The sequence below is a fragment of the Mirounga leonina genome, unplaced genomic scaffold (genome assembly GCF_011800145.1).
Source record: "Mirounga leonina isolate KUSES-001 unplaced genomic scaffold, KU_Mleo_1.0 Mir_99, whole genome shotgun sequence".
Lineage (NCBI taxonomy): Eukaryota > Metazoa > Chordata > Mammalia > Carnivora > Phocidae > Mirounga > Mirounga leonina.
The window spans coordinates 5,393,656-5,407,080 of NW_023270971.1; the positions used below are offsets into that span (position 1 = coordinate 5,393,656).

Sequence of the window (13,425 nt, forward strand, 5' to 3'; positions counted from 1 at the left end):
AGAATTAGAACCAAGAAGATTTGGGAAAGTTAATCTAGTCGATTCCTCACCCCACAAACAAGGTTTGCCTTCCCTGATACGAAACTTTTTCATAGCAATTTTCACTTTTCCATGTCAATGTTCAATGTCTGACCACCCTCCCCCTCCCCCCAAGAGGGCGGGGACCTTGTCTGCGTGGGACTCAGGGCCTAGAACATGGTCCCATTTCACAGCAGGGAGAGGGTGGACGAATACTTTGTATCCCAGGACAGGAGCCGGGGGTGCAGGGAGACTGGCGGATTTGGCAAAGACTGCGCTCATGGGAGAGCTGGGTAAGAACCCAGAAGTCCTAGGCAGCGGGCCCTGGGAATGAAATCGAGGTCCCGCCCTAAAATCTGGTGCTTCGAGCAGGGTCACGGATATACAGATTTCAGTGACCCAGAGGTCCACATTCCCACCGGGTGGCCTAAGCGCCGGCCGGTGTTTTGGGGGTGCCGAGTCCGGGCGAGAGGGGGCTGAACGAGAAGGCACGCGTGGGCGCCCCGCCCTCCCCGGCGGCGCGGCGCTCGGAGCCGCCGCCGCTCTCGGCGCTGGCGGCGGGCCAGGGCCACCGCGGGCCGGGCCGGGCCGGGTCCCGGGAGCAGCGAGCGAAAACAACCGGGCCGCAGACCATCGACAAAGGCGCGCGAGCGGGCCGCCCCTTCGCGCCACACGCACGCACGCACGCAGCGCGGGCAGAGTCGCGCCCGCCCGCGCCTTCGGCGGGACCCGCGGCGCGGAGGCCCAGGTGCGGCGCGTGTCGGCGAGCGGGGCGCCCTTCCCGCCGCGGCGGCGGGTCCCCGGCGCCCGAGCTCCGCGCGGCGATGGGGGCGGGGTCGACGGGCAGGGAGGGCGCCGAGGGGCGCGGGTGAGCCGCCGCCGCTCCCGGGCCGAGCGGGGAGGTGGGGGGGGGCGCGGGGCCGCGACGCCCCGGTCCCAGGTGGCGCGGTCGAGCTTTGTGCCCTGGGCCTGACGGAAGTGCGAGCAACCTGATCCAGGTGGGGAGCTAAGGCCCAGAGAGGTAAGGTGGTCTAGAAAAAACTTACTTCTTGCGTCGGTTTGTTTATCCCTGCCCGCTTCGGTGTAGGATTTGGGGTGACTTCTAATACGAACCCATAGGTTAAAACAATGGGAAAATAAAACAATATTAAAGAATCCTTGCCAAGGAACATATAATTATGACCACGGGCCAGGGCAAAAGAGAAAGGAAATTTGCAGTCCCTATGTTGAGCCGCCTTGGCCAAGGACCCCGGGCAAAGTAGTGTCAAAGCTGGGGACCAGAAGCCTGACTGTCGGGCTCCCCCGGGGCTACAGTGCTCCCTGCACAGTGAGCGCCCCGAACTTGGAGGGGAATGGAGAAACAGCATCCTGCCCACGGGCGTCACCTTCTTGGGATCCTGGACCCCTTAGAAATCTGGGACCCTCCCCACAGACGGGTTCACACATAGCCTTGCACGGTTTCAGATTTGCCATGAAGCATTCTGCTGTAAGAAATGACGGAAGGCTGGCCCTCGGGCTCTTTTAAAGGGAGGCAGGCGGGAAGTACCGGCTGTCAGTCCAGACAGTGTCCTGACCCCTCTAGCTGTGTGATCTTGGACACATCGTTTAACCTCTCCAAGGCCCAGTTTTTTGTGTTTTTTTCCTTTCAAGATTTTATTTAAATTCAAGTTAGTTCATTTATATAGTGTAGTATTCATTTCAGTCCAAGGCCCGGTTTAAGCTGTAAAATAGAAATAAGATTATCTGCTTCATCCTTCAGGTTTGTTTTTGTTTTTTTTTTTTTAAGATCTTATTTATTTGACAGAGAGAGGCACAGTGAGAGAGGGAACATAAGCAGGGGGAGCGGGAGAGGGAGAAGCAGGCTTCCCGCGGAGCAGAGAGCCGGATCCCAGGACCCCGGGATCATGACCTGAGCCGAAGGCAGACACTTAACGACTGAGCCACCCAGGCGCTCCCATCCTTCAGGTTATTGTCAGACTTGGGAATGAATGCCGAGCCCAGTGTCTGGCACGTAGGGAGTGCTCAGTGAACGTGCTGGCACTCAGAACCCAGTGGCTCATAGCTGTGCCAGTTAGGAAAGATGATGACCCGGAAAAAATTGGTCTGTCTCTGAAATAAAACACAAAATTTTAAAAATTACAAACATAAAACTATAAAGTGAGCCCTATAATGACTTACAAACGACAGCACAGATGTTGGTGATGATCATCTAAATAAAAGTGCAACAGTGCACCACATCAGTATTTGGCCTAAGGTGAAATGCTGACAGCAGAAGCGACCAAACATTCTAACAAGGACTGTTTATTGGGCCTTGCTTGCCTCTTTTGAACAGAACCAGCACTTGTATAGCTTGTTTTTAAATGAGGGGAAAGAGGAGGGCGTATGTGGGGACCTGGGCAACACCCAGTCTTGCCAGGTGATGGGGGCTCAGCTGACTTTCTGCCAGGGTACAGGAGTTGCTAGCAGTTGGCTCTCATCCCTCTTGGATCAGCAGCTTGTCGTGGTAAACAGAGCCTTGGTTGATTGTGTTCTAGGTCAAATAAATGGCTTTTTATTTAACCAATGGGGGTGTGTGTGTGTGAGTGCTATAACTGAAGCAAAATGGCATTTGTTGAGCTTGATTGTCCAAAGCCTATTGCTTGTTTATTGACAAGCTTAGGAGGTTTTTTTTTTCTTTAAGATTTTATTTATTTATTTGATTTATGTATAGAGAGAGAGAGAGCGCGCGCGAGCGAGCGCACAAAGCGGGGAGGGGCAGAGGGAGAGGGAGAAGCAGACTTCCCACTGAGCGTGGAGCCCTCACTGGATCCCAGGACCCCGGTACCACAACCCGAGCCCAAGGCAGACGCTTAACTGACTGAGCCACCCAGGCGCCCCAGGCTTAAGAGTTTTAAAATCTGCTGATCCAAAATTGTGAGGAGAGGGCCTGGGCAGGTCTACTTGCCTATAAAAAGAACTGCTCTTACAAAATACTGTGTTGTCAGGGCGCCTGCATGGCTCAGTCAGTTAAGCGGTTGCCTTCGGCTCAGGTCATGATCCTGGGGTCTTGGGATCGAGCCCCACGTCCGGCTCCCTGCTCAGCGGAGAGCCTGCTTCTCCCTCTCCCTCTGTCTGCCACTCTGCCTACTTGTGTTCTCTCTCTCTCTGTCAAATAAATAAATAAAATCTTTTAAAAAAACCAAAAAACAAAATACTGTGTTGTCTCCTTTCTCTGCCATTTTAGGCTTTGCAAATAGAGTCAGGGAAATATGGCTTAGGGCAAATAGCTGCTATTTAATTTGGGTTAAGACACACTTTACCTGTCTGGTGGGTTACATTCCTCTCCAGGTGTTTATAAAGGAGTTTTTCCTCAGAAACAGAGAATGTGTATGTGTGTGATGTCTCTTGCCCCCTCTTTGCCTCCCCTTGACCCAGTCATTTCTCAACCCAGAGAAGTCCTCTTTCTGCAAGCTCAGTGACTTTGGCAAGTTCCTTCCCTTTCCTGGCTCTGTGGCCTGATTTTGTTTCACATTAACTCTGTTAGAAAGTTGTGGTTTTTTTGTTCGTTTTTTTTGTTTGTTTGTTTGTTTGTTTAAAGATTTTATTTATTTGCGAGAGAGAGAATGAGAGACAGAGAGCACGAGAGGGAGGAGGGTCAGAGGGAGAAGCAGACTCCCCGCTGAGCAGGGAGCCCGATGCGGGACTCGATCCTGGGACTCCAGGATCATGACCTGAGCTGAAGGCAGTCGCTTAAACGACTGAGCCACCCAGGCGCCCTGTTTGTTTGTTTTTTTAAGTAGGCCCCACGCCCAATGGGGAGCTCAACATGGGCTTGAACTCACGATCCTGAGATCAGACCTGAGCTAACATCAAGAGTCAGTCACTTAACTGAGCCACCCAGGCATCCCTGTTTTGTTTATTTATTTATTTTTGGATTTTTTAAAATATTTTATTTATTTGAGAAAGAGAGAGCACAGAGGGAGAGTGTGAGGGAGAAGCAGACTCCGCTGAGCAGAGCACCCAATATGGGGCTTGATCCCAGGACCCTGAGATCATGACCTGAGCCGAAGGCAGATGCCCAACCAACTGAGCGACACAGGTGCCCCTGTTTTGTTTTTTTAAAGTAAGCTCTATACCCATCATTGGGGCTTGAACTCAGGACCCCAAGATTAAGTGTCACATGCTCTACCAACTGAGCCAGCCAGGTACTCCTAAAAAGTTTTCTCTAATTTGACCTTTAGATTCTAAACATTTGTTGCTCCATAGCATGACATAGAGCAAACATACTCTCTTAGGCCAAGGCTCTTCCTTATTTGAATGCAGCCCATGGACCCCTTTCATGTTTCTCCCTCCAGACTCGCTGCCTTCATTCCTTCAACATTTCTTACTAGGATGAGATTAAAAGCAGAATTTCCCAAGAAATTATCTGCAGACTACTTGCATCAGAATCACCTAGTAACAGGGGTGCCTGGGTGGCTTGGTCGGTTAAGCGTCTGCCTTCGGCTCAGGTCCTGATCCCAGCATTCTGGGATCGAGTCCCATATGGGGCTCCCTGCTCAGTGGGGAGTCTGCTTCTCCCTTCCCTCTGCTGCTCCCCCCTGCTTATGCTTGCTTTCTTTCTCTCTCTCTCTGTCAAATAAATAAATAAATAAATAAATAAATAAATAAATAAATAAATAAATAAAATCTTAAAAAAAGAATCACCTTGGGGCTTGTGGAAATATGCTCCATCCCTGACCACCTGAATCAGAATCTTCAAGTGTGGAGGCAAGAATTTGCATGCCTGACAAGTGTTCCCAGTGATTCTTATGCACCTTTGGTTACCTGTGTGGGTGTTGGGGGTGGGGATTGGTAGTGGGGGACTATATACTCCTTATAAATTCCTTATAGTTTGTCTAAATTATGTAATGAGTAAGAGCCTCTTTTGTAATTTGAACAAACCATGATGTCCAGGGAAAACATATGGGTGCAAGTAAGCACTTGAAAAGATGCTCAAGATAATTGGGAAATGCACATCAAAACCACATTGAGATGTCACTTCCTACCTGTGAGGACGGCTAAAATTAAAAAGACTGACTATAGCAAGCGTTGATAAGGATGTGGAAGAACTAGAACTTGTATGCACTGTTGGTGGAAATGTAAAATGGTACAACCACTTTTTAAAAGTTTGACATCTTCTTAAAAAGTTGAGTATACACCTGTCATGTGATCCAGACATTTCATCCCTACGTCTGGCTTTATTGAATTAGAGAAGTAGAAAACAACCAATTGTTTATCCAGTGCATAGGTAAACAAACTGTGCTATGTCCCTGCAATTGAATACTGCTCAGCATTAAAAAGTAATGAACTACTACAACATTGATAGGTCTCAAAATACTTTTGCTGAAAAGAAAGAGGAGAAGAAGCCAGACCAAAAAGAGTACATACTCTATAATTCCACTTATATAAAATTCAAGGGGAGTTGCTGTCACTCCCCTGATCTTAAACTTTCTGGTGGCTCTTAAGAGTTGTGTATGATTATATTAGTCCACCTCCACTTGTTATAGTGTCATTGGCAATTTGATCTGCCAGTGTTTATCCATGCCATTCATTCAATTAATTGAGCACCTACCATGTGCTTGATCTAAATAGACACTAGGTAATGTGTTGGTGAATAAAGTAGACATGATCCATAGGGACACCTCGGTGGCTCAGTCGATTAAGCGTCTGGCTTCGGCTCAGGTCATGATCCCAGGGTCCTGGGATTGAGTCCCGCATCGGGCTCCTCGCTCAGCAGGGAGTCTGCTTCTCCCTCTGCCTGCAGCTCCCCCTGCTTGTGTGAGCTCTCTCTCTCTGACAAATAGATAAAATCTTTAAAAAAATATAGACATGATCCTTTCCCTTGTGGAGCTTACCCTTTATTGAATGAACCAGTAAAACAAATAGGATAAGAAAAATAATTACTGGGGGAAAGGAGTGCTTATTTGGAAGGGGAATGGGAATCAGAGAAAACTTGTCTGGGTTTCAAGCAGAGAAGGAAAGCAGTCAGTTTCATGTTTTTGAAACACCATTCCATTCTGTTGCTGTGCATCCAATCAGGACTCTCTTACATTAGTCTGGGAGACAGGTGGTAGAGGTTTAGACTCAGGTGGTCTTGGAGATGGAAAGCACTGAAAGAAAACTGATGGATATTCTTAATCAAACTGGGCAGATCCCAGAGGTTGACCCTGATCAACATTCTTTGAATAGTGTAGTTTTATCAGTTTTTTTAAAAGATTTTATTTATTTATTCGAGAGGGAGAGAGAGAGAGGGCTCAAGAGCAGGGGAAAGGAGAAGCAGACTCCCTGCTGAGCAGAGAGCCCAATGCAGGGCTCAATCCCAAGACACTGGGATCATGACCTGAGCCAAAGGCAGACTGAGCCACCCAGGCGTCCCTAGTTTTATCAGTTTTTAGTTCATATTACTGTCCTATGGTCCCCTCCACCCCCACCCCTAGCTCTCTGCCTCCATCACCCAAGTCTTGCTCCTTAGAGAGACTCCTTAGAAAGACATCAGCACCTTGCTGAGCCAGTTACACTAGCATACAGCATTCTTTTGATCTACTGGCCTAGTTGCCTTTCAGTAAGGGAATGAGGATAGTCTGGTACGACTTGTTACTCTGTTTCTGGTTTTTGCTAACCTATGCTGGCTCCCAGTGATGTCTCTTTCCCTTTCTAAAGGCTGAGGGGCTATCTGTTTTACTCAAATGGCAGTAACCCAGCTCAGAATGGCTAAGGCCAAAGAGGGGTGGGGAAAGAAAATGTATTGGCTCCTAAAAAAATCCAAAGGCAGGGACACCTGGGTGGCTCAGTTGGTTAAGTGTCTGACTCTTGATTTTGGCTCAGGTCGTGATCACAGGGTTGTGAGATTGAGCCCTGTGTCAGAGTCAGCTTAAGAGTCTCTCTCTCCAGGGCGCTTGGGTGGCCAAGTCGTTAAGCATCTGCCTTCGGCTCAGGTCATGATCCCAGGGTCCTGGGATCGAGCCCCGCGTCGGGCTCCCTGCTCAGCGGGAAGCCTGCTTCGCCATCTCCCACTCCCCTTGCTTGTGTTCCCTTTCTCGCTGTGTCTCTCTCTCTGTCAAAATAAATAAAATCTTAAAAAAAAAAAAAAAAAGAGTCTCTCTCTCCCTCTCCCCCCGCTCTAAAAAATCCAAAGACAGTCAGTCTCCATCATGGCTGGACTGAGTAATGTCATCAGGGCTCAATCCTTAGCTCCATTTCTTTGGTGTTAGCTGCATTCTGAGTCAGGCTCTGGTGTGTCATTCCTGTTACTTACTATTATCATCATGATCAGCTGTTCTCACCATCTGCTTGAATATGATTAGCCAAGTGTCCTTAGACAATTTCTTGATCCATTGGATCCATGGTAATGCTATCCTTTACAGTTTAATAGTAGTAGTAACAAAAGCAACTGCTACAATTACTGAGAACGTATCTTGTACCAAGTACTCTGTTAGATATTTTACATGGATTATCTTATAAAATTTTATAACCACCCTGTAAAGAAGGTTAATAATTATCCCATCCCAGGAAAGCCAGCCAATTGATTGCAGAATGAGAATTTGAAATCAGGTGTTCTGGGGCGCCTGGGTGGCTCAGATGGTTAAGCGTCTGCCTTCGGCTCAGGTCATGATCCCGGGGTCCTGGGATCGAGTCCCACATCGGGCTCCCTGCTCCTTGGGAGCCTGTTTCTCCCTCTGCTTCTCTCTCTCTGTCTCTGTCTCTTGTGAATAAATAAATAAAATCTTTAAAAAAAAAAAAAAAAAAAAAAAAGAAATCAGGTGTTCTGGCTCTGGGGTGTGGGGTCCAAGACTTCACAATGCCTCTTGAAGTCCCTGTGTAGGGCTAAGAAGAGGAAAGCAAAGCCATCAAAGAGTGTGCCTGTTTCTTACTTTTTCTGAACATCAATCTTAAAATACACATGGCAATCATAGTCGGGGCAGAGCTTTGGAAGTTATTCTTATAATTTTGTCAATCTCAGATCCTTCTGGGTTTTGAGAGTTTTGGAAGCTCTTTGTACAGGACCCTTCTCCTTGACTATTGTATATGTCTTTATAAACCAGGCACATCAGGCAGGACCCCAGTGTGGCCACTCTTCTTTCTATAGGCGTTTCCTCCCTTTGATTTTCTTTTCTTCTTCTTCTTTTTTTTTTTTTTTAAGATTCCTTTGTTTTTATTTGAGAGGGGGGCAGAGGGAGAGGGAAGGAAGAGAATCCCAAGCAGACTCCCTACCGCAAGGCTTGATTCTACCACCCTGAGATCATGACCTGAGCCAAAATCAAGAGCTGGACGCTTAACCAACTGAGCCACCCAGGTGCCCCTAGTTTTGTGTCTTAATTGAGGTGGTGATTACACAAATCTAACATGTGATAAAATGGCATAAAGCAATCATTCACGAAACGTATACCGATGCCAATTTCCTGGTTTTGTTATTGTGCTATATTTAAATAATAGGGAACCATCGGAGGACCCTGGTAAAGGGTGCACAGAAATTCTGGTACTGTCCTTGATACTTCCTGTTGAATAAGTCTATAAGTCTTATACCTGTCTGGAAGTATTTCAAAATAAAAAGTTAAACAAAATATTACATAGCTTAATTTATCCACTATCTTTGCAGCTCTCTCTGGACAAGTACGGCTCAAAAGCCTGGGAGAGCAGGCTGGGTGTCCCTGTTCCATTTCCTGGTCTGGCCTGATAAGGAGGCTTGTCTCAGAGGACAAGCTTGGGAAACGTGGCTTTCCTTGTAGTCCAGTCATGTGCAGTCCTGGGATCTCTTTCATGTCCCATGATGGGCAATTTATTTATTTATTTTAAAAATTTTATTTATTTGTCAGAGAGAGCACAGGCAGGGGGAGTGGCAAGCAGAGGAAGAAGCAGGCTCCCCGCTGAGCAGGGAGCCCGATGCGGGACTCGATCCCAGGACCCTGGGATCATGACCTAAGCTGAAGGCAGACACTTAACTAACTGAGGCACCCAGGCGTCCCCATGATAGGAAATTTAGAACTAAAATCAGTTTAGCCCTCCACTCTCTCTTGCTCTCTCTCAAATAAATAAAATCTTAAAAAAAAAAAAAAAAAAAAAAGACACAGGACTATTTCATGACCACAAAGTTCTCCCTGGTGTTCTTTCTTTCTTTCTTTTGTTTTTTAAAGATTTTATTTATTTATTTGACAGAGAGAGACACAGCAAGAGAGGGAACACAAGCAGGGGGTGTGGGAGAGGGAGAAGCATGCTTCTCACGGAGCAGGGAGCTTGATGCAGGGCTCAATCCCAGGACCCCGAGATCACAACCTGAGCTGAAGGCAGATGCTTAACGACTGAGCCACCCAGGCGTCCCTCCCTGGTGTTCTTTCTTTATAGTCCCACCGACCTGCCCTTCACCCTCACCCCTAACCAGGTGACCACTAATCTGTTCCCTGTCTCTGTAATTTTGTACATGACATAAATGGAATCACAGTGTGTGACCTTTTGAGATTAGTTTTTTTTTCAGGGAGTATAATACCCTCAAGAGCCATCCAGGTTATTGCAGTTTATCAATAGTTCATTCCCTGTTCTTTCTGGGTATTCAGTTGTATTGAATCTACCAGTTGTTTTGGTTTTTTTTAACATTCGCCTGTTTTTAATTTTTTTTTTTTAAGTAGGCTCCACACCTAACATGGGGCTTGAACTCATGACCCTGAGGTTAAGAGTCATATGCTCTACTGACTAAGCCAGTCAGTGCCCCTAAAGCATTCGCCTGTTAAATTCACCTATTAAAACAACATTTGCTTGTTTCCAGTTTGGCTATTACAAATAAAGCTTCTATGAGCATTTGTGGACAGGTTTTCGTATGGACATAAGTTTTCTTTCTCTAGAATAGATGCCCTGGAGTATGATTGCTGGTAAGTGTATGTTTCTTTTTTAAAGAAACTGACAAACTGTTTTCCGGAGCGGCTGTACCACTCTGCGTTCGCACCAGTAATGTATGAGCGATCTCGTTTCTCCTGCATCCTTGCCAGCAGCTAATGCTATATAATATTTTCTTGGTTAATGGCTTTATTGAGCTGTAATTCATATCATATATTTCACCTGCTCAAAGTGGGCACATCAGTGGTTTTAGTATATTCACTAAGTTGTGCAGGCATCACCACAATAAATTTAGAACATTTTCGTCACCCCCAAAAGAAACCCATACCCAGTAGCCCCCACGCTCCATACCCTATCCCTTCAGCCTAGGATCCCAGTGATCTTCTTTTCTACAGATTTGCCTCTTCTGGACGTTTCTTGTAAATCAAATCATAAAATATGTGGTCCTATGTGACTGACTGCTTTGACCTAGCATAATGTTTTCAAGATTCATCCACGTTGGAGCACATAGTACTTCAGTCCTCTTCATTGCCAAATAATGTATAGTATTTTTTTTTAAAGATTTTATTTATTTATTCATGAGAGAGAGAGAGAGGCAGAGGCAGAGGGAGAAGCAGGTTCCCCGCGGAGCAGGGAGCCCGATGCGGGACTCGATCCCAGGACCCTGGGATCATGACCTGAGCTGAAGGCAGACGCTTAACCGACTGAGCCACCCAGGTGTCCCTAATGTATAGTATTTTTAAAGAAATAAAAGTGTGGGGCGCCTGGGTGGCTCAGATGGTTAAGCGTCTGCCTTCAGCTCAGGTCATGGTCCCAGGGTCCTGGGATCAAGTCCCGCATCGGGCTCCCTGCTCCTTGGGAGCCTGCTTCTCCCTCTGCCTCTCTCTCTCTGTCTCTCATGAATAAATAAATAAAATCTTTAAAAAAAAAAAAAAAGAAAAGAAATAAAAGTGTGTTTCTTTCCATTATACAGACTATAAGATAACAAAATGCTATTACAGAGAGAGGTTTTGCTGGGCCTGCTTGGAGGTCTAGCTTGCAATTAACCTAAGGGCAAATTAATGCTATTTTAAATATTTAGCAGTTCTCTATAAAGTATGCTTTTTGTTTATTTAGCAACGGTTCCGAGTAGCTCTCCTGAAAGCCTATTGGGATCTTTCTAGAGAACCTATGCACAGGGTGGTGAGTGTCAGCGACTCAGGCCAGGGACAGGTCAGCAGGCCACAGTGTTCGAGAGCTGGAATAGAGCAGTGCACTAGACAGATGCATTCCGGGATCTTTCTAGGCCCTTTGCTCTCCCCACTCAGTTTACAGATCATCTGATCCACAGTGCTTATGGCCCAGGACAGAAACTTCTGCTGCTACTAGTCCCTCCCAAAGGACCATTTATATATGCAAGTATCATCGGTATTGTGAGGAATAGTGAAGGAACCAGGTGAATGGGTGCTCATCTTATCTCTAAGCGCTTAGTGTCTGGCCAGGAATCTGAGGGCTGGTCCTAAATTACCCTAAATAACCAAGTCCACGTTTGAATGGGATGTGTGCCGCTTTAAATATTAGGAAATACTTTACCCATCCAGAAAAGAACAAAGAACAATGAAACAAATATCACGTTCTTACCGCCTATCTTTGTTTAATTTTAACATTTTTGCCCGATGTGCTTCATTATTTTTAAGCAAATAAAACCTCTCCTATATTCAGTAATAAAAAGGAAGGAACTATTGATACATGCAACAATTTACAGGAATCTCCAGGGCATTATGCTGATTGAATAAAGTCAGTCCTCAAAAGGTTACACACTGTAATGATTCCGTTCACATACGTTCTTGAAATGACCAGATTATAGAAATGGAGAACAGATTCCTGGTGGCCAGGGGTTAAGGATGGGGTGGGGATGGAGGGAAGTGGGTGAAAAGGCAACATGAGGGATCCTTGTGATGGAAATGATCCCTATCTTGCTTGTATCAGTGCCAGTATCCTGGCTTGTGAGATTGTGTTAGAGTTTTGCAAGATGTTACCATTGAGGAAATTGGGTAAAGGGTACATGGAACCAGTGTATTATTTATTATAACTGCATGTGAATCTCTATCTCAAAATTAAAAATGTAACTCAAAACAAAACAAAACATCTTCAGATGCCATTAGATCCCTTTTGATATGTCCTCAATTCCATTTCTCTGCTTCCCTTTCCAGAGGGTGCTACCATCCTGAATTTATTGTTAATCATGTCCACAAAATTTTTAATACTGGTGCTCCATATGTATATATCTCTAAACACTATCTAGTATTGTTTTACGTTTTATTTATTTTTTATTTTTTTAAAGATTTTATTTATTCATTTGAGACACAGAGATAGAGAGAGAGAGCATGAGCAGGGAGAGAGGCAGAGGGAGAGGGAGAAGCAGGCTCCCCACTGAGCAGGGAGCCTGATGCGGGGCTCGATTCCTGGACCTGGGATCATGACCTGAGCCGAAGGCAGACGCTTAACCATCTGAGCCACCCAGGCGCCCCTGTTTTACATATTTTGAGTTTGAGAAAATAGTATTCTACTCTATCTACCTTTCTGGAACTTCCCTTTTTTTTCTTTACAGTGTTTGTCAGGCTACCCATGTTGATACATGATTTTGTAGTTTGTTCATTTTCACTGTTGTTGAGAATTCCATGGTATGGATATATTACAAGTTAATAACCCACTCTCCTGTTATGGACATCTAACTTGTTTATAATTTCCTGTCGTTATCAGCAGTGCTGCAGTGAACATTCTTGTCTCCATTCCTCATGTATCGGTGACGTTTCTTAAAGGTAGGATATATCTAGGAGTAGAACTGATTGGCTTGACACTGTGAGCATTTTTAACTTTTCTAGTTATTGCCAAATTGCTCTTTGGAGTGGTTGCAACAAGTTACATTACCATATCCGTACATGAGACTTCCTGTTCATTACAGTCTCAGCAACATTTTTATATTTTGTCAATTTGATGGGCATGAAATGGTATCTCACTGTGGTTTTTTTGTTTTTGAAAGATTTTTTTAAAAGATTTATTTATTTGAGAGAGAGAGCACGTGCGAATGCAGGGTAGAGGGGCAGAGAGAGGAGAGAGAGTCCTGAGCAGACTCCATGCTGAGCGTGGAGCCCAATGCTGGGCTTGATCCCTTGATCCTGAGATCACAACTTGAGCCGAAACCAAGAGTCTGACTCTTAACCAAGTGAGCCACCCAGGTGCCCCCACTGTGGTTTTACTTATTCACATTTGCCTAGTTATTAGTGAACTGAGCATCTTTTCATTTGTGTATTAGCCATTTAAATTTCTTCCTTTGTCAATTACCTGTCCATACCTGTATCAGCTGGAGTTTAGTTGGAGAGAACACAAGGCATTCTGTTTTAACCAGAGTTGGAGGCTCAGCCGACAGCACCATGCAGCCGTCCCTCCATGTCTTTAAAGAGCATGCAGGTACCATTGTTTGTTGAGCTTTTGGTTTAGGTATTGTTTGACCTTCTGCTGCGGAAGATGAGAATTTAGTGGGTTTTTTACTCCCCCTCTACAACACATATATGCCCCTCCCAT

At 45.7% G+C, this 13,425-nt stretch overlaps 1 protein-coding gene across 8 annotated transcripts in view; it reads left to right on the forward strand.

Moving 5' to 3' along the window:
• Window positions 1–228: 228 nt before the first annotated feature.
• LOC118006808 (rho guanine nucleotide exchange factor 37-like) overlaps window positions 229–13,425 on the forward strand; it is a 50,547-nt gene continuing 37,350 nt past the window's right edge. For 3 of the 8 annotated variants that reach the window (XR_004678194.1, XM_034999601.1, XM_034999609.1), the window contains exons 1-3: window positions 883–1,039; window positions 12,604–12,662; window positions 13,205–13,311. Coding sequence is in view for 4 of the 8 variants with exons in the window: in XM_034999601.1 (XP_034855492.1) it covers window positions 13,275–13,311 (37 nt within the window). In the remaining 4 variants the exon portion in view is untranslated. Of the gene's footprint in view, window positions 312–491; window positions 767–882; window positions 1,040–12,603; window positions 12,663–13,204; window positions 13,312–13,425 lie in introns of those variants that run through there. The other 5 variants (XM_034999605.1, XM_034999602.1, XM_034999603.1 and 2 more) reach the window with 5 other exon arrangements.